The sequence below is a fragment of the Balaenoptera ricei genome, chromosome 14, assembly GCF_028023285.1.
Source record: "Balaenoptera ricei isolate mBalRic1 chromosome 14, mBalRic1.hap2, whole genome shotgun sequence".
NCBI classification, from domain to species: Eukaryota; Metazoa; Chordata; class Mammalia; order Artiodactyla; family Balaenopteridae; genus Balaenoptera; species Balaenoptera ricei.
Window position 1 is genome coordinate 8,454,465 of NC_082652.1, and position 24,895 is coordinate 8,479,359.

Below are 24,895 nucleotides of genomic sequence, written 5' to 3' on the forward strand. Positions count from 1 at the left end.
TTGCAGCTTCTATCAGTGGCTCTTTCTTTGTTAAATTTAAACCTTCGGATGGGAAATAATTTATCCCCAGAGCTCTTCGAAACAGTGTGAAACAACTCCCACTCATTAGGGTGTGTTAGCTGGCCAAAGACAGCTGCTCTGAAAATAAGAGACTCAGTGTGGAGATAGAGACACTAGTTAATATGTTGATGTTTAAAAATCTTTCCTTAAATTTATTTGAAAGGTTATATATGTAGATGGTAAAAATTAAATATTGTTAAAGGCTGTATAGTAAGATGTAATTCTTCCTCCCAGGAAGTAACCATTATTAATCAGTTTCTTTCCATTCTTCCCATATATTCTCTAATATGATGTCATTTTTGGTCAATGTACTTAAGCTCCTTCCAATCTAAGAAGTGATCTTACTCTGCCTCAGTGTAAGAAAGTTCAAGAGATGGGGTGACATAAAAACTAGACATCATCACACCTGACCAGGACCAGCTACATAATTTGTGGGGTCCAGTGCAAAGTAAAAATACAAGGCATATATATATATATATATATATATATATATATATATATATATATATAAATTTTTAAAAATTAAATTAAATTTATTTATTTTTGGCTGTGTCAGGTCTTTGTTGCTGCATGTGGGCTTCCTCTAGCTGTGGGCGAGCGGAGTAGCGGGGGCTACTCTTCGTTGGGGTGCACGGGCTTCTCATTGCTGTGGCTTCTTTTGTGGCAGAGCACAGGCTCTAGGCGCGCGGGCTTCAGTAGTTGTGGCACGCAGGCTCAGTAGCTGTGGCTCGTGGACTGTAGAGCGCAGGCTCAGTATTTGTGGCGCACGGGCTTAGTTGCTCCGTGGCATGTGGGATCTTCCCGGACCAGGGATCGAACCTGTGTCCCCTGCATTGGCAGGCAGATTCTTAACCACTGCGCCACCAGGGAAGTCCCGAGGCCTATATTAAGTGGAGCGTTAAACCAGGTACGGGGCCCTTCTAAACACACAGCCCTGTTTGACTGCACAGTTGGCATGCCCGTGAAGTCTCCTGCCCGACCCTGCTCTCAGCTTGCTGCACATTCGCCCTGCCAGGCCTGCATCCAAAGCTAGTATAAAGAGTCTGAGGCTCCCTGCCATCTGTGACTTAGATTTGTTGGCTGGAGCCTGGCTTCTTCAGGAAGGAATAGTGGGTTAAATGGAAAGTTGGAAACATCAGAGTGACCCAAAAACTCATAACCGTCTGGATTACAGCTAATTACCTTTTTTCCTGGTGGAGCATTTGGTGGGAGAAGGAAGAATCAGACCAGTGTAATTATGAGTGGTTTAATGTAGGGGTATAAGAATCAATGATTTGGGCTTCCCTGCTGGTGCAGTGGTTGAGAATCTGCCTGCTAATGCAGGGGACACGGGTTCGAGCCCTGGTCTGGGAAGATCCCACATGCCGTGGAGCAACTAGGCCCGTGAGCCACAACTACTGAGCCTGCGTGTCTGGAGCCTGTGCTCCGCAACAAGATAGGCCATGATAGTGAGAGGCCCGCACACCGCGATGAAGAGTGGACCCCGCTTGCCGCAACTAGAGAAAGCCCTTGCACAGAAACGAAGACCCAACACAGCCAAAAATAAATAAATAAATTAATTAAAATATTTAAAAAAAAAGAAGAAAAAGAATCAATGATTTGGTTAAATGGAGAAGGGGTTTGGTGAGGAGAGAACTAAAAGTAAATAACCAATGGGCATTTGGGTCTATACCAGAGACCTGAGGATAGATCCTCAAAGGGGAAGAGAGGAGTGGGAAACTCTCCCCAGCAGGTTTGGTGTTGAGTGTTTCCAGTCCTGGGGCAGGTGGGAACAAACAGCTTAACACTTACAGAGTGTTAAATTATTTTCATTAAATATTAACACATTTAATCTTCATAACAGTCCTAAGAGGTAGGCAATAGCAATAATCCCATTTAACAGACAGAAACTGAGGCATAAGGAGGTTAAGTCACTCACAACCCAAGCTCACACTGTTAGTAGGTTGCAGGGCTGGAAATCCAACCTTGCTGGTGCATTACCCTAGAGCTGTCTGCTCACAGAGTTTTCAAAAGTACTTTACTGTTTGGGGGAACATTCTTTTCGTTTGTTGAATATATAATTGATAAAATCAGTTGTCATTTATCTAGTGCCCAGGATAGGCCAGACACTGTGCCAGGTACTTTCACACATATCAATACCATTTCTAATGCTTGTAAGCCAAATACCATTTTACAGTTGAGGAAACTTAGGCCCAGAGACGTGGCCTGACCCAGCCCCCTCAGCAGGATTCAGTGCAGGTGTGACAGTTTCCTCAACCTACACTCTTTCTTCATCACCAGGCTGCCTTTGTGTTCACCTATGTATCTTGAACCCTTCTAGTTGTTTAGAGTGTTTTAAATTTTGTCATTTTGGGGTGGTCACACTGATTTTTTTCTTCCTCATAATACAGCAAAGGCAAATGAAGAATTTCATCTGTGCTCCTGCTGACTTCTTTTATGGTGCTGTTTATGTTTGGGACTAACAAACATATTAATCTCACTGCCTGTTGAGGAGAAACAAGAAACTTCTCAGGGTCTTCTTTCTTTCTTTCTCCTTCCTTCCTTCCTTCCTTCCTTCCTTCCTTTCCTTCCCTCCCTCCCTCCCCCCTTTCTTTTTCTTTCTTTCCTCCCTCTCACCCTCCCTCCTTCCCTCCTTTCTTCCTTTCTTTCTTTTTTCTTTCTTTTTCTTTCTTTCTTTCTTTTTTCCTTTCTCTCTTTCTCTTTTTTTATCTCAGCATTTTTCTACTGTCCTGTTGAGTGGGAAAGAATTCAACAAATAAGTTACATTGGTGTGATTAATCCTGCTGTCTCTATCCGGGTGTTCAAGATTTGGGAGGTGGAACATTCCAGTGGACAACGTTAGTAGAACACAGAACAGTTCAGAAAGGAAAAGACAAAGTCTTGGCAGGAGTTTATGATGCCGTGCTAGTGGGCGAGATAATTTGAAAGTCTTGCTTTTCATCCCCCCCTTGTGCTATCCAAGTTTTCTTAAAAATAAGACTCAGATGCTTTGTTTACTTATTTTCTTGGCAATCTGTGTTGTCAAGAGAACAAGAGCTGTTTGCCTAGAATAGGTTTTTCTGGTGTTCTTGGAGGAGAAAAACTCAAAAAGCAAAGCCAATTCTTATTTTCATATCTCTAAGAAGAAAATGGTTCCCTTGAGTGGGACTACTCCTATCTTAAGAGGGGCTGAATGTCAGTGAAAGGCAATTGTGGTTTCTCTGCTTTGTTCCAATTCATTTTAATAAGAAAGGCACATAATTGATGGGATTTTTAGCTCTGTGCTAAGTATATTAATAGTTAGCACCTTTGAGTGCTTAAGTGCCAGCACTGAAGTATTATCTTTTTTTTTTGAGGTAAAATTATGTAACATTATATGTGTCAGGTGTACAGCATTATGATTTGACGTCTGTGTGCATCCCATGGTAATCATCACCAAAAGTCTAGTCACCGTTCATCACCATACACTTGGTCCCCTTTACTCATTTCCTCACCGGCAGTCCCCTTCCCCTCTGGTAACCACCAGTGTGTTCTCTGTGTCTATGAGTTTTGTTTTGTTTTTCTGTTTTTTAGATATATATGAGTGAAATCATATAGTTTCTGTCTTTCACCCTCTGATTTATTTCACTTAACATAATACCTTCATAATACCTTCCAACCACATTGTTGCAAATGCAAGACTTCATTCTTTTTATGGCCAACTAGTATTCCATTGTGTATAAATACATCTTCTTTATCCATTTATCCATCAATGGACCTACACACAATATTGTATTTAACCTCAAGCTGAGCCTGTGAGCTAGGTTTTTTATCCCCATTTGACAGCTGATGAACCCAAAGTCACTCATCCAAGGCTTACAGACCTGGTAACTAGCGAAGCTGGGATTTCAGTTAGGTCTGACTCCAAAGTCACTGCTTTCTACCGCAGTGTTGAAGGTAAACAAATGTTTCAGTGTGGTATCTATCTGTATTCCAGGAATGAATAACTCTATTGGCAAGTCAGAATACAGGAGTGAAAAGTAAAGACTAAAGAAGACACGGTGGCTGAGCATCAAATAAGTGGAAGAGTCCTTGCTGTAGGAGCTCAGAGCGGGGAGAGGTCAAGGAGGGCCTAGTCACAGCATTTCAGGAAATTCTTCCAGACAGAAGTGGGTCTTGGGCTTGAGTTTGGATTTGAATGGACACTTTCTTACCTTTCTCACATAACTGGCTTCTTACTTTACATAGCTGTATGTATCAATATATCTAAGTGTTTGCCTGTGTTAGCTACAGTGTTCTAATAAAACAGGCAATTTAGTAACAATGTAAACATATAGAATTGCACATTTTAATAAGCAACAGGAAAAGATCAGTATCTATTTTGGTTTCTTTAAAGCAGGGGTTGCCAGACTTTTGCCCAGGGGCTGAGTCTGGCATGCCACCTATTTTTATATGGCCCACTAGCTAACAATGGTTTATACATTTTTAAATGGTTGAAGAAAAATCAAAATAATAATATTTTGTGACATGTGAGAATTACATGAAATTCAACTTTCAGTGTCTGTAAATAAAGTTTTATTGGAACACAGCCATGCCCATTCACTTATTTTTGTCTATGGCTGCTAGAATGGCAGAGTTGAGTAGTTGCAACAGAGACTGTATGGCTTGCAAAGCCTAAAATTTTTACTATCTGGCCCTTTACAGAAAAAGTTAGCCGACCCCTGTCACAGAGTCAGACCTGTTCAAAATGCTCCCCATCAGCCCCAATAAATATATTTTTTGGAGAAAATAGAAAAACATAGAAAAAGACAGAACTATGCATCTGCCAGTCAGAATTGACTGTTGTTAATTAACCTTGTGTCATTTGCTTCAAATCCATTTACCAGTAAAAGGCATAAAACTTAACATTCCTTATGCTCCCCATCTCTATTCTTCCTTCTCTTTGTGGCAGGCTGTCATTTGCACTCATCCTCTTTGACTTTTAAAACCCTTGTATGTAAGCTTTGGTCTGTGAACAGTATAGACTGTATTCTGCAACTTGCTCTTTTACTCAGCATTTTGTTTGGGGCTCTCCCCATGTCTGTACAAACAGATATGATGCATTCACTTAAACTATTGCATCATATCCCATCAAATGGCTATAACACGTTTCATTGATCCATTCCCCTGATGAACATTTAAGACAGTTGTTCCCAGGTTTTTACTATTACCAACACATGCTTGCATGTTGAAAAACATCAGAAGGGGCGGTCATGTTAGCGGAACACTCTGAATTGCTTGTGAGCGCCCCTGCAGCATGAAAGGGACTTTGAACCTTTAATTAATTTGGCCCTTGACTCAGGACTGAGCTTTGCAACCATCCAAGGACTGCGGCGTTAGGCAGCCCTTGTGAGGTCTTCTTTCGCCCCTCCTCGGAGTGCTGTTACCCAGCTGGGACACTAAACACACTCTAAGGGCTCCAGCAAAGTAGGGCGGCAAAGGGGTAGAATGTTTGGGAAGAACATGATGTATGTCACAAAAAGCATCTAAGTAGTCTTCAGGAAAGCCAGAACTTCATTGGGTTTCCTGTAGTTTGGTACATCCGGGTGGAGGGGGGTGGGAAAGGAACACAGTTCCCAGCCTTTAGGGCGAGCCCCGAACAGAGGTCTATGGGGAGGCAGGTGCGGAAGGGGGTTTCCGCGAATGGGTGGTGACCCAAAATCCAGGCCGCATCCATCGCCGGGCGCCTGGTGCAAGGGCAGCAGCCGGGACACGGGAGCCGAGCCTCGAGGCGGGGCCCCGGGTGACTCGCAGGCTTGGGAGGGGCAGCAGCCGGGAGACGGGAGCCGGGCCTCGAGGCGGGGCTACGGGTGACTCGCAGGCTTGGGGAACTTCCCGCAGCTCAGACGCCGCCCTGCAGTCCCTGCATTTGACTAAACAAAGCGAGCGCAGCCGGCGCGTCCGGCCTGCCCGAGGGTGCCCCGGCCGCTGCGGGGAGAACCGGGGCAGGTGACGCCGCGGGCGGGGGCAAAGTTGCAGCGCAGCCTCCCGCGCTCCTGCGGCCCGGCAAGGTCTCTGTCCTCCTCGCGGGTCCGCGACCTCTTCCGACCCCCCTCCCGTTCCGGCCTCACTTCCCTCCCCTCCGCCTTCTCCTCCCCTTTCTTCTCCCTTCTCTCCGCCGCGCCGCTACTTTCGTCTCCGCCGCTCCCGCCTCCCTGCCCTCCCCAGCGCGAGGCCGAGCCCTCGGGGGCGCGCGGCGGGCGCGGGCGGCTCCGTGCCGGGGTTCCCAGCGGCCGCAGCCAATCTTTGCGCAGCCCGCGTCAGCGTCGCGCCCGAGCCCGGACCCCGCGGCTCCCCCCGCCCCCGCCCCCGCCCCCCGCGCGCCCGCCGGGGCCGCGGAGAGGAGCGCGCGGCCGCGCCGAGCCCAGCGGAGCCGAGCCGGGGGCGCAGAGCGCGGGAGGCGGCGGCGGCGGCGGCGTGGAGCCCAGGTGAGCTGGCGGGAGCTGGGCCGCGGGCGGGGGAAGCAGCCGCTGCAGCCCCGGCGCCCTCGCCCTCTCAGGGTGCGGAACCACGGCCAGGATTGCAGACAAAGCCCTGAGGCCGGCTCCAGGTTCCCAACACCTAGGGGACCCCACGTGCGCCGCCCCACGCCCTGCCACGTGGGGACGCGGCCCCCGGCGCCCCTTCCCCCGCGTCCTCGGGGCACCGGGGGCCTGGGGGTGGCCCCCTCGGCTGGGCCGCGCCCGGCCCGGGGTGGCAGGGGCGATCCCGGAGTTTGGAACCATTGTCACCGGGGGCCGGGGCAGTCAAGGATCTTGGAGGCGGCCTAGGCCCACCCCCTCGCGTTTGACAGGTGGGGAAAGCTAGGGCGCGCAGGCGAGGAGAGGGCCAACGGACTTTGCGCACCCCTGTCCCCGCTCCCCTCTTGTCTTGGGGGCACACCTGGGCCGTGGGGGGTTGGACACCTGGCGGCAGGACCCTAGACCAGCAGCTGTGGGACCGGGGTCCCTTAGCCTCGCCTCAGTCGGCCCTCTGCCCCCGCCCCCTTCTCTCAGCCGGAACCTCACAGGCTTGGTCCTTTTGACCTAAATTCACCTCGGGGCCGCTGCCTACTGTGAACGCGGAGAGCTGCCTTCACCGGCACCCTCCGCCTGACTCTTGGGCTCGCGGGGACGCTGGGCCCGGCCCCGCTCAGCGTTGGGTCTTGGTGCCTGGGGTGCCACCCGTTCCAGCCTTGAGCTTTTCCTGGCTTCCCCACCCCCTGCACTGACCAGTTTGGGAAGCGGGGTGTTTTCACAGCTCTGCCAGCGGCCCTGCTGCTCTCACTTGGCGCTGAAGAGGTTGCACCGAAGCCCCTCCTATCTCCCCGCGAAGGTTGGGGCAGAGGGATGGTGCCTGGTGGGCGGGGATCTCAGTGCCGTCAGTAAGAGGGGCACGCTGGCCTGGGGTGGGTCGTGCAGTGCCCACCTCCTTAGAGGCAGCTTTTACCTTCCTCAGTCTGGAAGTCCCACAGTCCTAGAGATAGAAACTTCTTGTGCCTTAGAGCTTTGCTGTCATTTACCACTCCCCCTCCCCTGGCTCTGCCCCCAGGAGAGAGAGTAAGACAGCTCTGTCCGGAAAGACTCCCTCGCTCCTAGGGGGAGGCAGGGGCAGCAACAAGAGTAGGCCTTTAGAGGAGATAGCCCCCCCCCCCCACAAACCACCTCACAAAAACATACACTTTAAGAATAAACAGTGTGCATGCTATGCAAAATGCAGCTTCATGGTGGGTCCTGTAACTTCTTTCCAGATTGCTGATCCGAAACTCTTCCTGTATAGAAAGCAGCCATTTGTAGGGAAAGCACACAATGTGTTTTTGTAATAAAAAGTAATAGCCATCATTTGATGGGCCCCTAACGGATAATAATAATAATGTTCATAACATTTATTGAGTTCTTACTGTGTGTTAGATATTGTGCTGTGTGTTGCAGGCATTATCCCATTTACTGCCTACCAAAATCCTGTGACACAGAGATTTTTATCTCCATCGGAGAAATGAGGAAATTGAGGCTAAAAACAATCCGGCCGTATTGCTAGGAGTTAGCCCATTTTATAGAAAGACTCAGAGAGGTTAAGTTACTTGTCCAGGGTCACACAGCCAACCCAGGCATGTCAGGTCTTAAAGCCTTTGCACTTTACCACCTGTTGTAGAGCAGAGGCCTTTGCAAGGCTGCCCTCAGGTTCTTGGGGAGCCCACAAATGTTTGCTAAAACAACCTAAGGAGCCATGGTGGTGCTGCTGATCGACTTGGGCTTGTGTTTGTTTCCAGGTTGTTAGTGGGCCGGTAGACAAATATATTCACTAATAACTATGCAGTAGTTCTCATCAGGGGTGGTTCCACCTTCCTGGTGAGCGTTTGGAGAAGTGTGGGGCGAATTTTGGTTGTCAAAATGATGCTGAGCACTCCTGACTTCTGGTAGGCAGGAGCTGGTGATGCCAGATATCCTGCAGGCAGGCCAGATTCACAGCAGGTGTGAAGAATTGCCCTGCCCTAAATGCCAGGAGTGCTCCTGTTGAGAAATACCAGGAGGAATAAGTGCTGTGGGAGTGAGGAAGCAAAGGGCAGTGGGGGTTCTGGAGAAATCCCTTCTGGCAGGTGTGAATCCTGGAGACTTCCTGAAGGAGGTATCGTTTGTACTGAATTTTGAAGGATGGGCTGAAAAGTGGAGATTGGCTGGGAGTAGGAGGGGAAAGAACTAGGACGGGATGACCTAGCAGAGGGAACTTTCTGGAGTGACCCGGAATGCCCTCCTTGAGAACTGCATCCAAGATGGGCTGGTGGGTGGGGAAGCACCTCTCTCAGGAGGAAGGGATGGGCTGGTGAGCCAGGCCAAGCCTGTTTTCAAGGCTTTTGGGCTCAGATTTTAACGTGGGCCGCAGAATCACCCTTACCCCATCATGAACCCATTTTATGGAAGGACTTGGAGAAACTAAATAGCTCATTCAGGATCACTTGTGACCTCCACAGCATGCCTTCTTCTGGTGGTTGTGGGAAGCATATGGTTCCCATTTCCTTTCCTGATCCCGGGGATTTTGGGCAAATGCTATTTCAGATTTTCCTTCTGGTCAGAGGGCCTTGTTTTGCTGTTTTTCGCAGATGTTTTGCTTTCCCAGTAGCTTCTCCTCTTTGGACTGGGTTAGAGAGCCCAGATGTGGGGTTCACTGGCTCCATGGTGCTGCAGTGGCCTTCAGCCTCACTTCTGTGCCTTCTTTCCTGGAAGACTGAGGAAATTGCATTTCCCTTTTGGAACTGACTTTTCTTCTTTCAGGCTGTGCTTGTTACAACTTTACTGACCTGTTAGTAATATGTGACCTTTTGTGTCTGGCTTTCATTGAGCATAATATTTTCAAGGTTCACCCATGTTGTAGAATATATCAGTGCTTCCTTTCTATGACTGAATAATATTCCCATGTATGGATACACCACATTTTGCTTATCCATTCATCTTTTGATGGACATTTGGGTTGTTTCTGCCATAAGAGCTTCTTAAGGCCACTTTGACCATTCCTTTGTCTCCACAGCCCCCAACTAATAAACCTCTGGGCACAAAACACTGTGTTGTCACTGAATTTGCAGGGAGAGGGTGATGGAAGGAAGGTTCTCCAAAATCAATTGGAGATGAGCTTCCTGGAACAAGGTTTTCGAGACTCCCTTAACGCCACTCCCACCTGCTCCTCCACGAGAATCCTAGCTTCCGTCTTAGCCCATCGCCTCTCAGGTCACCTCACAGGTATTACAAGTGTGATTTTCAGGGAGAGCCTGGATTTCATTCAGTTTCATTCTTTTTGGTCATGATTTGTTTAATGTAGGTCCCATGTGATTTTATTGGTATATGTTTTGTGAGACCTTTTTCCAGGTAAGTAAATCCATAAAGTAGAGAAGACCTCACCAGACAGTTGGTGCTTGAACCCTGTGGCCAGGCGTGGAGTCAACTCAGTCTCCTGATAGCCTTGCCAGGAACGCCCACCAAGGACGTGGAAATGGAGCAGCGTGAAAACTGAGCTAGGGGGAAGTTCAGAAAATTCCAGCCCCTCAACCCCTCCCATTTGACGGCTGGGAAAAGTGGAGGGCAGAGAGGAAGGGAGAACATGGTCTTTTTAGAGAGAGCGTCGCCTATGAGCCATGTTGTGTGCTGGGCACTTTTATAGAAGACTCTACAGCTGCCCTTTAAGTAGGTTGCTGCAGCTTCATTTTACAGCTGAGAAAATCAAGACCCAAGTCCCCTGAGATCTGTATAGTTTCCTGACATATCTTCTAATCCTGAGCTCTCATGTCTCCCTCGGCCTCCTTATGATGCCAAACGATGCCCATTTTCTCATGGAGTGGAATCCACATTCTCCAGGAGGTTATGGTGTGGAAATAATTTCCAAATGCTTGTGCTCTCAGGAAAATACGATTTTGAATGATTATTTTTTTTCTTTCTTCCCTGATTGGATCCCTTCCCTGATAAAACCAAAAAGAGGGGCATATTTAAAAGGAGGTGAGCGCTGTTAGACTTCATAGGGAAGACCTCTGGCTCTGGCATTCCCTGCTGGGGCATGCTGGTGACCAAAATGGTGAAGGAATTATTTTAGCTGCCAGTGTTTTCAGTTTCAGTCATGTGCGTAGTGTTGCTGCTGAATTTTCCCCCTCAATTATGAACCATTTTAAGGATAGAGAAAAAACCCAAAGTTTTGTTTTGTCTTGTTTTTGACTGGCTCATGGTTTTGGACGGCTGGAAGGAGAACCAGGAGGTGATGGAAACGGGACAGAGCAGGCCGCTGGCTCTGGAACCCTGATGATCTTTCACTGAACCCACACTTTTGGGAGGGGCTGGTGACAAGCCCTGCCCTGGGAACCGAGGAACACTGGAACTTGGTCCTTGTCCCTAAGGAGCTCCCAGGTGAGGGGTCTGGAACTGTTGGGGATCACTTTGGAAAAGATGAACAATTCTAGCATTTTTCCCTTTTGAAAAGGAGAGAAAGAAAATTGGAAGAGTTGTTGTGCCCTTACCCTCACCCCATCCTGAAAGCTGCTGAGCAACTATTTTTATGTTGTCCCTTTTTATCCCGTTGGCTTCTGTAAATAGTTGAGAGACGGTGGTTGCAGAGATAAAAATGCTAATTCCAACCTGGAGAGGAGCGACTGATGGTCCCCCAAGGAAATGGGGGGAGAGGCCAAGGTCTCGCCCCTCTGCTTGGGCATGAGGTAGGAAGTGAGTGGGAGTGGGTGGGGAAGGGACATTGTGGGAGGTGGCTGAGATAAGCCTCTGCTGGAGAAGTTTAAATGGGGAACCAGTGGTTTGGGTGGTGGGCAGGGTGTGGAGGAAAGGACACCTCCCTTATGGGTTTTTAAAGCTACTTTGGGATTTTGCCGTTAAGGCCTCTGGCAGAAAGAGATTTTATTTAGATTCTTCCCAGACAGTTCTCCTGCCCTCTGGGTACAGGTGTCGGGGACAGGGTTGGACCCCGAGAGCCAGCTCCCAGCCCCTCTTTGGCCCTGCCCAGGATTGCTTTGTGCTGGAGGCTGGGGAGGGAGGAGCTAGATTTAGCATCACCTCCAAACAGCAGGGAAGAAGGAGGAGAAGGGCTGTGAGTGGGCGAGGCCCGGATGCCTGTGGATTCCCAGTCGGCCCCCTCCCTCTCTGATTTGTCAAGCTACAGAATGTTGGAGTCAAAGTCTTTTTCTTTTCATTAAAAATTGAAATTTCAGTTGTTTCCCAGCCTCTTCCTTAGGTTCAGTGAAAGACTGGGAGGGATTCAGTAGGAGGAGAGGAAGGAAGTATGATGGTCCCCACCTCCCTTTTCTAAATACTCCCAACATCCACACCCACACTCACCCATTCACACTTACTGGCTCTTCAAGGCAGGGGCCTCCTTGGAGCCAGGTGCACACCTGGCTTTAGGTACCGGGTGTGTGATGGGGGCCGCTTCTCCATGATACTTCATTATTGACCCAAGAGTAGCTGCCTAGGAACTCTTAAGGCAGTGGAGCTTCTTGCTCCGCCAGCATCCAGGGCCGAAGGGGACACTGCAGGGGTCAGGGGTCATGCCCTGGCCTAGCCTAGAACCTGCTGGGCTGCCTGGGAGAGGTCATCTCACCTCCCTGGGTCTCAGGCACTCCTTCTGGAGCCCTAGTGCGTTGATTATGAAAGCTGTGAGAGTTCATGCAAAATTCTTGTGACACAAATAAGCAAGGATGCGAAATTATATGCACACTTTTCTTTTAATTTTGTAGAAAGTGATGCATATGGATAAGAATTAGAAGGGAAGATGAAAAGAGTTAAGTTGGCAGGTTGTGATTAGAAACAAAAATTTTATTTTAATATAAATTAAAACCAATTGAGGGGCTTGAACTTGATAGCCGTTGAAGTGCTTTCTTGGCAACAGCTTCTGTTTAGGGAGCATTTGCTGTGTGCAGGGGCCTGTGTGGTAGGTGAGGTAGGTATTGTTATCCTCAAGGTCACCAGCTAAGGAGAAGGGCTGTGCCCCTGATCACGATGTGCCCCCCTTTCTAGGAACCTTTGATTTCACACCTGTGCCCTCCCAAATTGCTGTGTGATTTGGGGCAAGTCACTCAGATTCTCTGTGCCTCAGTTTCCTCATTGGTGAGATCATGATAATAGTAACTAACTCATAAGTTTATTGTGGTTAAATGAGATGATACATGCAAGGTGCTTAGAATAGCACCTGGCACTTGGCCAGCAATAAAGAAGACTAGTCATCACTGTTACTGTATCTACAACTACTATGGCTGCCACTGTAGTGATGTGATTCTTGTGTTAAAAGTACTAGTCATTTTCTTTCCTTCATTTCATCCTATTCTTAAGCCCTTTCCTTCCCTGTTTTTGATTTTTTTTTTCCTTTAAAATTAAAAAAAAAGAAAGAAATTAAAAAGGAGTTTGGAAGTTCTTGTTTCTGCCAGACCATCAAGGTGAAGGCTGTCAGGGGAGTTGCAGCTGCCTGCCAGTTTGGCCTGGCTGGGAGCCTTAAGGTGTAGGGAACTTATCACCTGGCAGGGAGCTTAGTGGAAAAGCTTTTCTGTCAATCAGCTCTGTGTCATCTGTCCGTTAGGACCTTTGATTGTAAATGACAGAAAACCAACTGCAAACTAACTTAAGCAAAAATGGGAATTTATTGGCTCATGTAGTTTAAAAACTCCTGGGGTAGGTGGGCTTCAGGCATGGCTGGATCCAGGTGCCCATGCAATGTCTCCAGTTTTAGTTCTTTTCTATTTGTTGGCTCTCTTCTCTCTCTGTCAACTTCATTCTAAGGCAGGGTTCTCCCAAGCCCCTGGTAACTCTAGAAGTACATCTTCATTGCTCTGTGTTCCACAGAAAGAGACATTCTTAATACTTCCACAAAATCCTAGAATAAAACTTAGTAGACTGACTTGGGTCACACACCTACTCTTTTTTTTTTTAAATAAATTTATTTATTTTATTTTTGGCTGCGTTGGGTCTTCGTTGCTGCATGCGGGCTTTTATCTGGTTGTGTCGAGGGAGGGTTACTCTTTGTTGCCATGCGCAAGCTTCTCATTGCGGTGGCTTCTCTTGTTGCAGAGCACTGGCTCTAGGCATGTGGGCTTCAGTAGTTATGGTACACGGGCTCAGTAGTTGTGGCTCGCGGGCTCTAGAGTGTAGACTCAGTAGTTGTGGTGCACAGGCTTAGTTGCTCCGCGGCATGTAGGATCTTCCCAGGCCAGGGCTCGAACCCGTGTTCCCCGCACTGGCAGGCATATTCTTAACCACTGCGCCACCAGGGAAGCCCCACACATCTACTCTTGAAACAATCACTTGACCAGAGCAATCAATGCCCAGTTAACCAGACTTGAGTCGTAGTGGAACCCCTGAAGCTGATGGCACGGACAGCTCCATGGAGTCACCTTTCACACAGAAGGATGGGTTCCAGACATAAATCAGGCTGCTGTTATCAGACTGAAGGAACACAGAGTCTAGGCCAGCTAAAGAAAGCGTCTGACCTTCTGAGTGGCCTTGGGATGAATGAAATAAACAATGACCTCTAGCCAATATTTATTGAGTGCTGGCAGTGTTCTAGAAAGTTCTAGGTCCTGGAGTCCAGCAGTAAACAAAAAGGCAAAGGCACGGCTCTCACAAATTAAGTCAAATCGATGTCTCTGTGCCCATGCACGTCTTTCCTGAATGCTGTAAAACACTGAGCCTTCACACTCTCCCCTCTCACACAGGTTGGAGCCAGAGGAATGGGCTAGATATTCCCCTTTGTTAGAGATTTTGGCTCAGCCTGGACTTCATTCCGGATACAACATGTGGACATTGCAAGGCTGTACCTGTAATTTTTAGCACCTTTCTGAAAAACTCAGACCAATTTTAGCTCTACTTGGAACCACTGCATAACTTTGGACAAATTAGTAAACCTTCCTGAGCCTTCATTTTCCTGTTGGTGAAATGAAATTGTTGGGACAGGTGACCACTGATCTCATAGCACTAATATCCAGTGCATCTCAAAGTAGGGCCTGTAAGGGTGAGATAGGTCATGAGAGGTAGAAAAGGGAAGGACATGTAATAGGGCACTCAGCCTGTCCTTGGCGTTGGGGAGATGAGGGGAAGCAGTGAGGACTGTGGCACGCCGGCGAGCATATCTCCTGTCCAAAGCTTCAGGGAGTTGTTGCCAGGAGCGAATACAGGTCCAGTGCTATCAGTGTCCAGTTCTTCAAGAGACTCTGGAAATTTTGATTTTTATCTGAACTCTCCTGGCTCTAAAATGTTGGCATCTCATTCAAATAGTTTTAAATACAGTGTAGGCCAAACAAAATACATCGGTGGCCAGATGTCATGCGATAGGGACTTTTTGCTCCAGGGACTGTGGTGGGATGGGGTCTGTGCACACTAAAGCCAGCACTATCAGAGTTCCCTGGCTGTCCAGTGGTTAGGACTTGGCGCTTTCACTGCCGAGGGCCTGGGTTCAGTCCCTGGTTGGGGAACTAAGATCCTGCAAGCCTTGCGGTGTGGCATAGACAGACAGATAGATAGATAGATAAAATAAAGCCAGCACTATCCCTCGTGCCCTCTGCCAAGGAAGGGCCCTTGTCTCTGGGGAGACAGTCAGTTTCAGTGCCTCTAAACTAAAGAATATGCGAGGAAAGACAGTTGTAAGAGTCTGTGTCACTGAATCTGATACGACTGCTTGTTTGGGCCAAGGCCCCGAATCTGGAATATTCTAGCTGGTGTCAAGCCTCAGCGCTGCATCGGCTGTACAACTGAGCCTCCCAGGTCTCCCACTTAAGTATTGGGAAACACCCTCTGAATCCGTGGCCCCTGGGGCAGCAGGCTTCTGCAGTTGGGAGGGGAGCTGTGTTAGTTTGCTGGGATTGCCTTGACAAAGTACCGCTAACTGGGCAGCCTAAACCACAGAAATGTATTATCTCACAGTTCTGGAGGCCAGAAGTCTGAGACCAAGGTGTTGATAGGGTTGGTTCCTTCCAAGGGTCATGAAGGAGAATCTGGTCCATGTCTGTCTCCTGGCGTCTGATGGCTGCTGGCGATCTGGCGTTCCTTGGCTTGTAGGTGCAGGACCCCAACCTCTGCCTTCACGTTCTCATGGTGTTCTCCCTGTGTGCGGGTCTGTCCAGATTTCCCCCTTTTTATAAGGACACCAGTCATATTACATTAGGACTCCAGCATATCTTTTTGGGGGGTCACAATTCCACAACCCATGACAGGTGCCGAGTGGGGTCCCTATGGCTTTGCCTGGGACACCCCTCCTGCTCTCATCAGCTTCCTATAAAGCTCTTGTGCTCTGGCCCCTCCAGCATGCCCATCCACCCTCACCCGCTTCCCAACCTCATTCAATCCCAGGAGTCTTCTTTCTGTTCTGTCCGCTCTCCCACCTCTTTCCTGCTGCGAGGCCTTCTCAGAATGTGTTTCCTCCTCCTGGGGCAAGTTCCCGCCCCCTTAGCACCTACTCACCCTGTAGATCTCAGCCTAAATATAATTTCCCCAAGTGAGGCTTTCCTTGGCCTCCCATTCAGATCTCCCCTGGGTCCCTGTGTTGTTCTTTTTTATCTCATCCTGGTTTTCTCCTCCAGTTTGTGCTTTTAGAGTCACTTGTGCACCTACTTTTCAGAAATCACATCTGTTTTGTTTATCTGGCACGTAGTAGGTCCCCAGTAATTACTTGTGGAAGGAACAAATGGGTGAGTGAGTTTGCTTTAGGACCTCCCCGGGCCTCAGTTTCCCCAGGTGAGAGAAGATGCGGCTGGCCAAGCCTGTTATCCCAGGGAGGACATTGTCCCTGGCCTTGGCAGGATCCTCACAGCTATTTTGGGCCTCTTTGTTGTCCCGTGTTGCCTGGGACCTCAGGGGACCACGCGAAGGGTGTATCATGGGTCAGGGCATGTCACGGGCCCGCTCACTGGCTACTTGCTGTGCTGCAGCTCCCGTGGTGGTGGCTCGGCATTTGGTAAGCAGGCGCAGGTTGGAAAATGCCCCCAGGATATGGGAATGTGTTTCCTGGAGGCCACTCGCACTTGGCTTCCTGGCAGAGGAATGAGCGCTCCCTTCATCCTGGCCTGGAGCCGGGTTCATCTGCTCCAGGAAGGATCTGGTCCTCCATGGAGCTGCCTGTGAGAGGGGAGGGAGGGGAGCTCGGGGCTGCCAGCCAAGGGCGGTGGGGAGGCTTCAGGGCCTGGGGAAGGACCCATGGATAGGGGCAGGAGGCTCGGGGAGGGGGCTTTTGAAATTTTGTCAAAACTGAATGCTTAGCTGTCCCTCCCTCGCAGAGGGCCTGTGAGGATTAAATGACCCAGGCAGAGCTGTTTCAATGTTTGGTGAAGAAATGCTCAGTTGGATGTTAGCTGTTATAATGCAAACCATTGTCTTTTTGGATGATTTTTCTTCTCCTGGGAGTGTTGGTAGCTTTCAACAGATCCTTAAAAGGCGTGTGACCTCGTAGGATCTGTGACCTCAGAAACGGTCAGATTCTGGCTTGGACTCTGTGGGGTCAGTGGTGCTGAATGGCCAAGTCCTTGCCTGCCAGGCCTGCTGCAGACCAGTGAGGGGCCTCCAGGTGACCTCGAGGCACTGAGGTCTGTGTCCCTTGGGGCTCTTTCCTGAGACCTGAACATGCCTATCCCTCCAGCACAGGGGCCCGCACCTCTGCCCCAGCGCCAGACAGTGCATTTTTTCTCTCCTTTCTCCTCCAGGCCTCAAGGGCCAAGGCACGGGGCCAGACGCCAGCTCGTCAAGGAGACTGATTAAATGCAGCTTTGCCGGGGGTGGATGGCTTGGTGTCCTTGGCCTGGAGTGGTGATCGATAAGCAATTGTTTTTCTGTTGGCAAGAAGAAAAATTTTCCATTAACTGTCTCAGGTGCTGCCAGACTAGTTTTCTTTTCAGGAACTCTGCAGCCATGTCAGAGGTGGCTCTGGGAGGGAGGACGGGCCAGTGGAGGGGAGGCAGGCCCACGCTGCCAGGGCTACAGAACACACACAGGAGGAGGAACATTCTGGAGCATAGCCTGGCAGGTAGTAGGCATTCAGGAAGTATTTGTTGAAAGAAGAGCACTTAACCATGCACCAGACATGAATACTGGTTCTTAGTTCAGTTAGTCCTCATGACTCTCGGGTGAGTGCCCATTTTATAGAAGAGAAAACTGAGGCTGCGGCCCCAGGCAGTCGAATTTCAGGGACCCTGCTTTTCCCCTCCTGGGAAATAAGGATTATAAAAAGGATATGTAAAGGAACAGCAGCTGAGACCGTGGAGAACATTGAACTTGGGTTGTACTCTTTCACAGATGAGGAAGACAAGACAGGGACACATTTAATGATTTCTTTCTCAGATACAGTCAGAGTGGGATAAAGGATTAGGAGATAGAGCCAACTGCTCCCTCCCTGTGCCTCGTGCCCCAGAGGTAGCACTCGGGCCTGATCATCCAAACTCCTACTGTGGTTACAGTTGCTTTCTTTTAAAAATTCATTTCTGAATAGTTACTCTGCACACTTACTTTTACAAAAATAAAAGCAAATACAGTGAAAGTTAAGTCCCTCCCACCCTGCCCCCCCGCTTCTGCAAACCAGTTGTCTTCTCTTGAGGCCACTCTTATCATTTTCTTGTGTATCTTTCCAGAAATATGCTCTGCATATGATTATGTACGCGTGTATGGCCCTTTTCCCCCTATGCCAACAGCAGCATTCGAATGCCTTGGTTTTTTCCATGTAACAGTGTGTCTTGGAGCTAATTCACATTAGGATATACAGAGTCACCTCTTTTAAAATGAATGCATGATTTTCTCCTGGGCTGCATGTACCTCATTTTATTTACTCAGTCCCCCGTGGATAGTCATTTCAAACCACACTACCAAAATAATTTTGTACGTATATCATTTTTTAATGTGTGAGATTGTAAGGTAAATACTCCCAGGTGCAGAATTGCTAAGTCAAAGGTATGTGCATTTGGAATTTTGTTAGATATTGGTGAATTTCCCTTCATAAAGGTGATACTAATTCATACTGCCCATAGCCTCATCAAAATAGTGCTGTTATTATATTTTTTGTCTTTGCCAATCCGATAGTTGGAAAAAAGATATTTCATTGTAGCTTTATTATTATTTTCTTAATTTTGGTAAAATATATATAACATAAAATTTACCATTTTAACCACTTTTAGATGTACAATTCAATGGCACTATTTACATTCAGAATGTTGTGCAGCCATCACCACTATCCATTTCCAGAATTTTTTCATTACCCCAAATAGAAACTCTATACCCCTTAAGCAATGACTCCCTGCTCCCCTCTCCCCTGGTCTCTGGTAACCTCTATTCTAAACTTTCTGTCTCTATGAATTTGCCTATTCTGTAAGTGAAGTCATACAGTATTTGTCCTTTAATATTTGGCATGTTTCACTTAGCATGTTTTCAAGGCTCATCCATGTTGTAGCATGTGTCAGAACTTTATTCCTTTTTATAGCTGAATAGTGTTCTATTGTATAAATAGACCACATTCTGTTTATCTATTCTTCCATTGATGGAAACTTGGGACGTTTCTACCTTTTGGCTATTGTGAATAATGCTGCTGTGAACATGGGTGTATAAGTATCTGTTTGAATCCCTGCTTTCAATTCTTTTGGGGATATATATATATATATATATATACCCAGAAGAGGAATTGCGGAGTCAAATGATAAGTCTACATTTAACTTTTTGAGGATCCACCAAACCATTTCGTTGTAGTTTGAATTTGCACTTCTCTTACCATAACTGAGGCTGAGCATCTTGTCACATGATTGGGTACTTTGTTATTCCTTTACACTGTACTCTGTGTTCATAAATTGTGCCATGTCCGGACTGGCATGCTGTTGATAGTTCCTTAGTGCCTTTCCCATTGATCTTTCCCTGCTCCACAAGGAACCCCATCTGCCCACGTCATGGTCCAGATTGCATACATAGAAGCTATTCCATAAATACTTATTGCAGGACTGTCCCAAGAGGGCGGGTAGCATTTCTCTGCCCCTCAACCAAGCCCTCCAGGAAGCACTGGCTTTCTGCTCCCATCTTTACTTTCCTCTGTATCCCCCCACTGCCACCCAGTGTCTTAAAGAGATATCATTTTATTCATTCATAAAATCTCTCTAGTCAGCCCTCACTGTTTTCCTGGCACCTTTGTGACATGGGTGATCAGCACAGAGCTGCCACTGTCTGTATCTGTGGATATACTCCCTGGATTCCAGTGGTACCTGTGACATTTGTCCAGCAGAATTTGTCAAACATACGAACCAAAGGTTAATATTCTGTCCCAGAGACAGAAGGAATTGACAGTCTAAGGGAGTGTGTCAATCTTTTTTTTTTTAAATTCACATAACATAAAATTAACTATTTAAAAATGTACAACTCAGTGGCATTTAGTCCATTCACAGTGTTGTACAACCACCATCTCTATCTAGTTCCAGAATATTTTCATCACTCCAAAAGGAGACCCCATACCCATTGGCAGTCACTCCCCTTTTCCCCCAACACCTCCCCAGCCCTAGGCAACTAGTAATCTACTTTCTGTGTGTATGCATTTGCCTATTTAAAAAATTTCATACAGGGAAATTCCCTGGCTGTCCAGTGGTTAGGACTCTGCAGTTCCACTGCAGGGGGCACGGGTTTGATCCCTGGTTGGGGAACTGAGATCCTGCAAGCCACGTGGCATGGCCAAAAAAGAAAAAATTTCATATAAATAGGATTATACACATGTGACCTTTTGTATCTGGCATCTTTCACTTAGCATCATGTTTTTGAGGTTCATGCAGTTTGTAGCCTGTGTCGGTTCTTCATTCCTTTCTAGTCATATTCCGTTGTGTGGACAGACCACATTTTGCTTATCCATTCATCTGTCCATGGACACGTAGGTTGTTTCTTCCCTTTTGGCTGTTGTGAGTAGTGCTGTTTGGATATATACCTAGGAACGGAATTTCTCAGTCATATGGTAATTCTCTGTTTAATTTGTTGAGGAACCACCAAGCTATTTGATGTTAACCTTTTTTTATCTCATATTTGCCTTACATCTTGCAAGTACTAGCTGGGGGCTGAACTAGGGAAACATTAGATAATAGGTATGTCGAGCCTAGCTCCTCAGACGACACAAACTTCCCTGGCTCACACACTCTCTGCTGGTGTGACCCCTGACCCCCACTCCTCAGCTGAGAATCATCGGCCAGGCCACGACAGGGGACTGGACTCCTGTGCTCATGGTCTTTGCATTAGGAGACCTGGACAAACCCCTCTCCCTCTCTTGAGCCTCAGTTTCCCCATTTACAAAATGAGGGTATAATGGCAAACCAACAACCTAGGGTGCTTGTGAAATTATCCTGAGGTGTGGAAGATATTTTATAATCTGTAAAGGGCTGTCTGAATCATTGCTATTGTGAAGTGATGCAGCCTAGAGGTCACCATGTGGAAGTGTTTCATTTGGCCTGCCCAGCATTTTAAAATATTTAAAATAGTTGCTAATTTAAAAAAAAAAAATCAAGAGATCTCACCTAACATCCTGGCTTTAGGGCTTCTCTTGAAAAAAAAAAAAAAAAAAAAAAAAAGAGGGGTTGGGGAGATAACCAGACAATTCTAGGCCCCCATCCCTGTTTAACAACAATTGGCTTGAGCTGGAGGTAGCTGCCACCTTTGTAGGAGGCATGGGGGCTCTATTTTGGGGTTTTCTCATACTTGGTTTCTACAGGAATTGAATTTGGGATTCTTGTTTTGTGTGAGGAGGGGCTTTTAGGATGAGGAAATGTGAAACAACAAGGTCCTACTGTATAGCACAGGGAACTATATTCAATATCCTGTGATAAATCATAATGGAAAAGAATATAAAAAAAATGTATACATATGTATAACTGAATCACTTTGCTATACAGCAGAAACTAACACAGCGTTGTAAATCAACTATACATCAATTAAGAAAAAAGGATACAGTGAGGAAATGTGGAGTAAGCTCTTCTGTATAGACGCAAAAGATTTCAGATCACACTGTGTTTTGCAAGATATTTTTTTCAAGGACGGCGACTCAAAGCAGGAATGAGGCACCGGTCTGGCCCAGCAGGAGACACCCGGGTCCCTGCTCCTGCCGCACAGGATGGGGGCAGCTGACCCTTCCTCTCCCTGCAGGTGGCGCCGCTGCCGGATGGGAGTGCCCGGGCACGTGCGTGTCGCATGAGGTCGGCACACGCACCATGTCATCATGCGTCTCTAGCCAGCCCAGTAGCGACCGGGCCGCCCCCCAGGATGAGCTGGGGGGCGGGGGCGGAAGCAGCAACAGCAGCGAAGGCCAGAAGCCCTGTGAAGCCCTGCGGGGCCTCTCGTCCCTGAGCATCCATCTGGGCATGGAGTCCTTCATCGTGGTCACTGAGTGCGAGCCGGCCTGCGCTGTGGACGGCGGCCTGGCCCGGGACCGGCCCTTGGCCCCTGGCGGAGAGGTCCGCCTCGATGTCTCCGGGTCCCAGGCCCGGCCCCACCTCTCCAGTCGCAAGCTCTCTCTGCAAGAGCGGTCCCTGCTGGGTGCGAATGGGCGCTGCGTCTACCCGGCCCTGCCCCACTCGCCCGTGGGCTCTCCGCAGTCCTCGCCGCGGCTGCCGCGGAGGCCCACGGTGGAGTCGCACCGCGTCTCCATCACCGGGATGCAGGTATGTGAGCGGCGGCCCCTGGTGCCCTGCCCCGCGCCCGGAATGCCTCCGCGTTGGGTTGGGCTCCCCCAGAAGGATTCCAGCGCAACCAGTTGATTGGGGAGGTGACCCCAGGAAACCCAGGGAGACGTCAATAAAGGGTGCATGTTGGAGCCAGTTACCACTGTGGGCAACTGGGCCTCCACCTCTGGGCAGCCCTGGGAGACAGTGTAGCACGGGAGCCCCAGAGTTATTCCATCTGAGGGCCAGGGAGCTGGGCCTGTTACACCAACTGCTGGCAGTCCCTGAGTGTGGGCAGAGCATCTCTGGGACAGACAGAGCCTCTCACAAAGAGATGCACGTGCTGGCAGTTGGAAGTTGTGCTGGGGGCTCTGAAATGGGGATGGTGGGTCAGTGAGAGGCCCTGACCTTTTATACATCCATAAAACCACCCTGACAAACAGCACGGCCCCAGTTGCTGAGTGTTTGCCTTCCCAGGCACTGCCCTCAGCACTGTACCTGCACTTCTCACTTGATCTTTACCATAAACTTCTGGGAGGTGGGTTGGAACTCAGATCCCCAGCAGGGTTCACAGGGCCTGATCCGCCCCTGCCCCACCTCCTGCCCCATCTCCTACCTTTGTGCTGCCAACTCACAGAGCTCTGACCTTACCCACTTCTTTGTCTTCCTCATTCCCTCCGTTAGGCCTTTACCCTTGCTGTTCCCTCTGCTTGGAACCACACCGCCCCCTGCCATCTTTGCAAGGGCATCTCCATCTGGCTTCCAAGTCTCAACTCAAATATCACCTCCTCTGAAGGGCCTCTCATTCCACCCCCTCTAAACAGCCTTCCGTCCCTCTCTGTCCTTGTTGCCCTGTTGACTTTCCTTCTCAGCACTTGTCACCATCTGATTATCTGTGTGTTTGTTAAGTTGTTTATTGCCTGTTCCCCCCCACCGCCCCCGCCTCAGCTAGGATGTTAGGAACAGTCCTGTCCACCACAGGGCCCCCAGCACTGAGCACGCTGCCTGGCGCGTAGTCGCTCAAAAATATTTGTTGAAGGAAGGAATACATTTTGTTGGGGGACGTCTGGAAATCAGGAATGGCTTTCTAATTGGGCTGATATTTAACTACACACTGAGAGTTCACTGCAGGGGGTGAGCATGGCATGAGCAAGGGCCCCGAGGTAGAAGGCATGAGCCCATTTAAAAAAAATTGTTATTGTTGTTTCATCTCCTAGTTTATTAACTAGCCACAGGCCACCTAGGTGACAGAGGTAGTCTCATTCCTCTAATATTTTAGTTTTAAAAGTATGATTACCATAACCCAGCTAAGTACCAGCTATGTATGCCAACATATTCCTTTCCATAGAATTCAGGATAGGTCAGGGATTCAGTTAACTGGAGTGTGGGGCCCAAAATGGGGGGCACTGTGGAAGCAGGGCTGGAGAGTGAGCTCGAGTTTGTATCAGTTAGAAATGAGTCAGCTTAGAGAAACAGATATCTCCCAACAACAGTGGCTTTAACACAATAGGTTTTTTTTAACCATGTAAAAAAAATCTAGAGCTAGGCATTGGGGATTGGTGTGGTAGTTGTGTTGTTGCTTTTGCCCTTAAAACCTCATGATCTCAAGATGGCTGCTGTGGCTCTAGCCTTCACAGCTCCATTCCAGGCAGGAAGAAGGAGCAGGGAAGAAAGGCAAAAGATGTCTGCCTCCTAAGTCAGTCCTCTTTCCTGGAAGCTCTACCCAGCAACTTCTGCTTATCTCCCACTAGCCAGAACACATGGCCACTTTAGCTGTAAGAGAAGCTGGGAAATGCAGTTTTCTAGCCTGGAATGTTGCCACGCAGAGTTCCACTTATAAGGAAGAAAGGAGAGACTGGTGTTTGGTGGGCAACTAGACAACTCTGCCAAGGTCAGAGCTTTAGAGGGGTTGAAGGTCAGGCTGTGAAGTCAGGACTTGACTCTGGAAGCAGCAGCGAGCTGGGGCTGATGTGGTCAGAGTGTATTCTTGGAAGATGAACTCAGCAGCGTGTGGGGGCTAGATTATGAGACAATGAGACCCCTTAGGACAGCTCTGCAGGGCCCTACCTCTGCCTGTCATATCCCTTCAGGACTCAGGGGAATGAAAACAATACTGGAGAGAAGCACAAAACAAACTAAAAAGTCCACCAGTGAGGTGAGAGATCTGTGGGCCCGTTACACAGCAAGTCAAAGATGCAGGTCTGATGTGGAACTAACTCCAGTCAAAGGAAGTTGAGAACTGATTTAGTGTGACACCGTCTATGCCTCCCCAACCCATCCCAAAACAGTACTCTGTATTTTCTACAGATGCATGTATGTGTGCATTTACATAGAAAAAGGCCTAGAAATTTATACACCAAACTGATATCAAGGTTCAGGGAGAGGGATAGAATTGGGGCATGGGAGGGGTTTCAAGGGAAATGTTGGGCTTCTCTGTAACACTTGAAGTTTTGCTTTCTATCGTGTTTCTTTTCCCAGTTTTACTTCTTGTATCACTTAACATGTTCAGCCTAAATATACTGAGGTATAATTGAAGTGAAATAAACTGCACATATTTCAGATGTGCAGTATGATCAGTTGTGATGTATGTAAACATCCATAAAACCATCACCCCCATCAAGATTGCAGACATTTCCAGCACACCCAACAACACATCCCTCCCCCACCTCCCCTTTCCCAGGTAGTGGCTGACCTGCCTTTTTTCATCATAGATCAGCTTACAAGTTCTGGAATTTTATATGA

The 24,895-nt window shown here is 48.3% G+C and overlaps 1 protein-coding gene across 8 annotated transcripts in view; it reads left to right on the plus strand.

Annotated features, from left to right (window-relative positions):
* The first annotated feature begins 5,984 nt into the window (after positions 1 to 5,984).
* CAMKK2 (calcium/calmodulin dependent protein kinase kinase 2) overlaps positions 5,985 to 24,895 on the plus strand; it is a 52,940-nt gene continuing 34,029 nt past the window's right edge. For 3 of the 8 annotated variants that reach the window (XM_059895710.1, XM_059895718.1, XM_059895717.1), the window contains exons 1-2: positions 10,759 to 10,919; positions 21,639 to 22,153. In XM_059895710.1, the coding sequence (XP_059751693.1) occupies positions 21,704 to 22,153 (450 nt within the window). In that variant the 5' untranslated portion in view covers positions 10,759 to 10,919; positions 21,639 to 21,703. Of the gene's footprint in view, positions 6,069 to 6,419; positions 6,486 to 10,758; positions 10,920 to 16,389; positions 16,456 to 16,598; positions 16,619 to 21,638; positions 22,154 to 24,895 lie in introns of those variants that run through there. The other 5 variants (XM_059895714.1, XM_059895713.1, XM_059895711.1 and 2 more) reach the window with 5 other exon arrangements.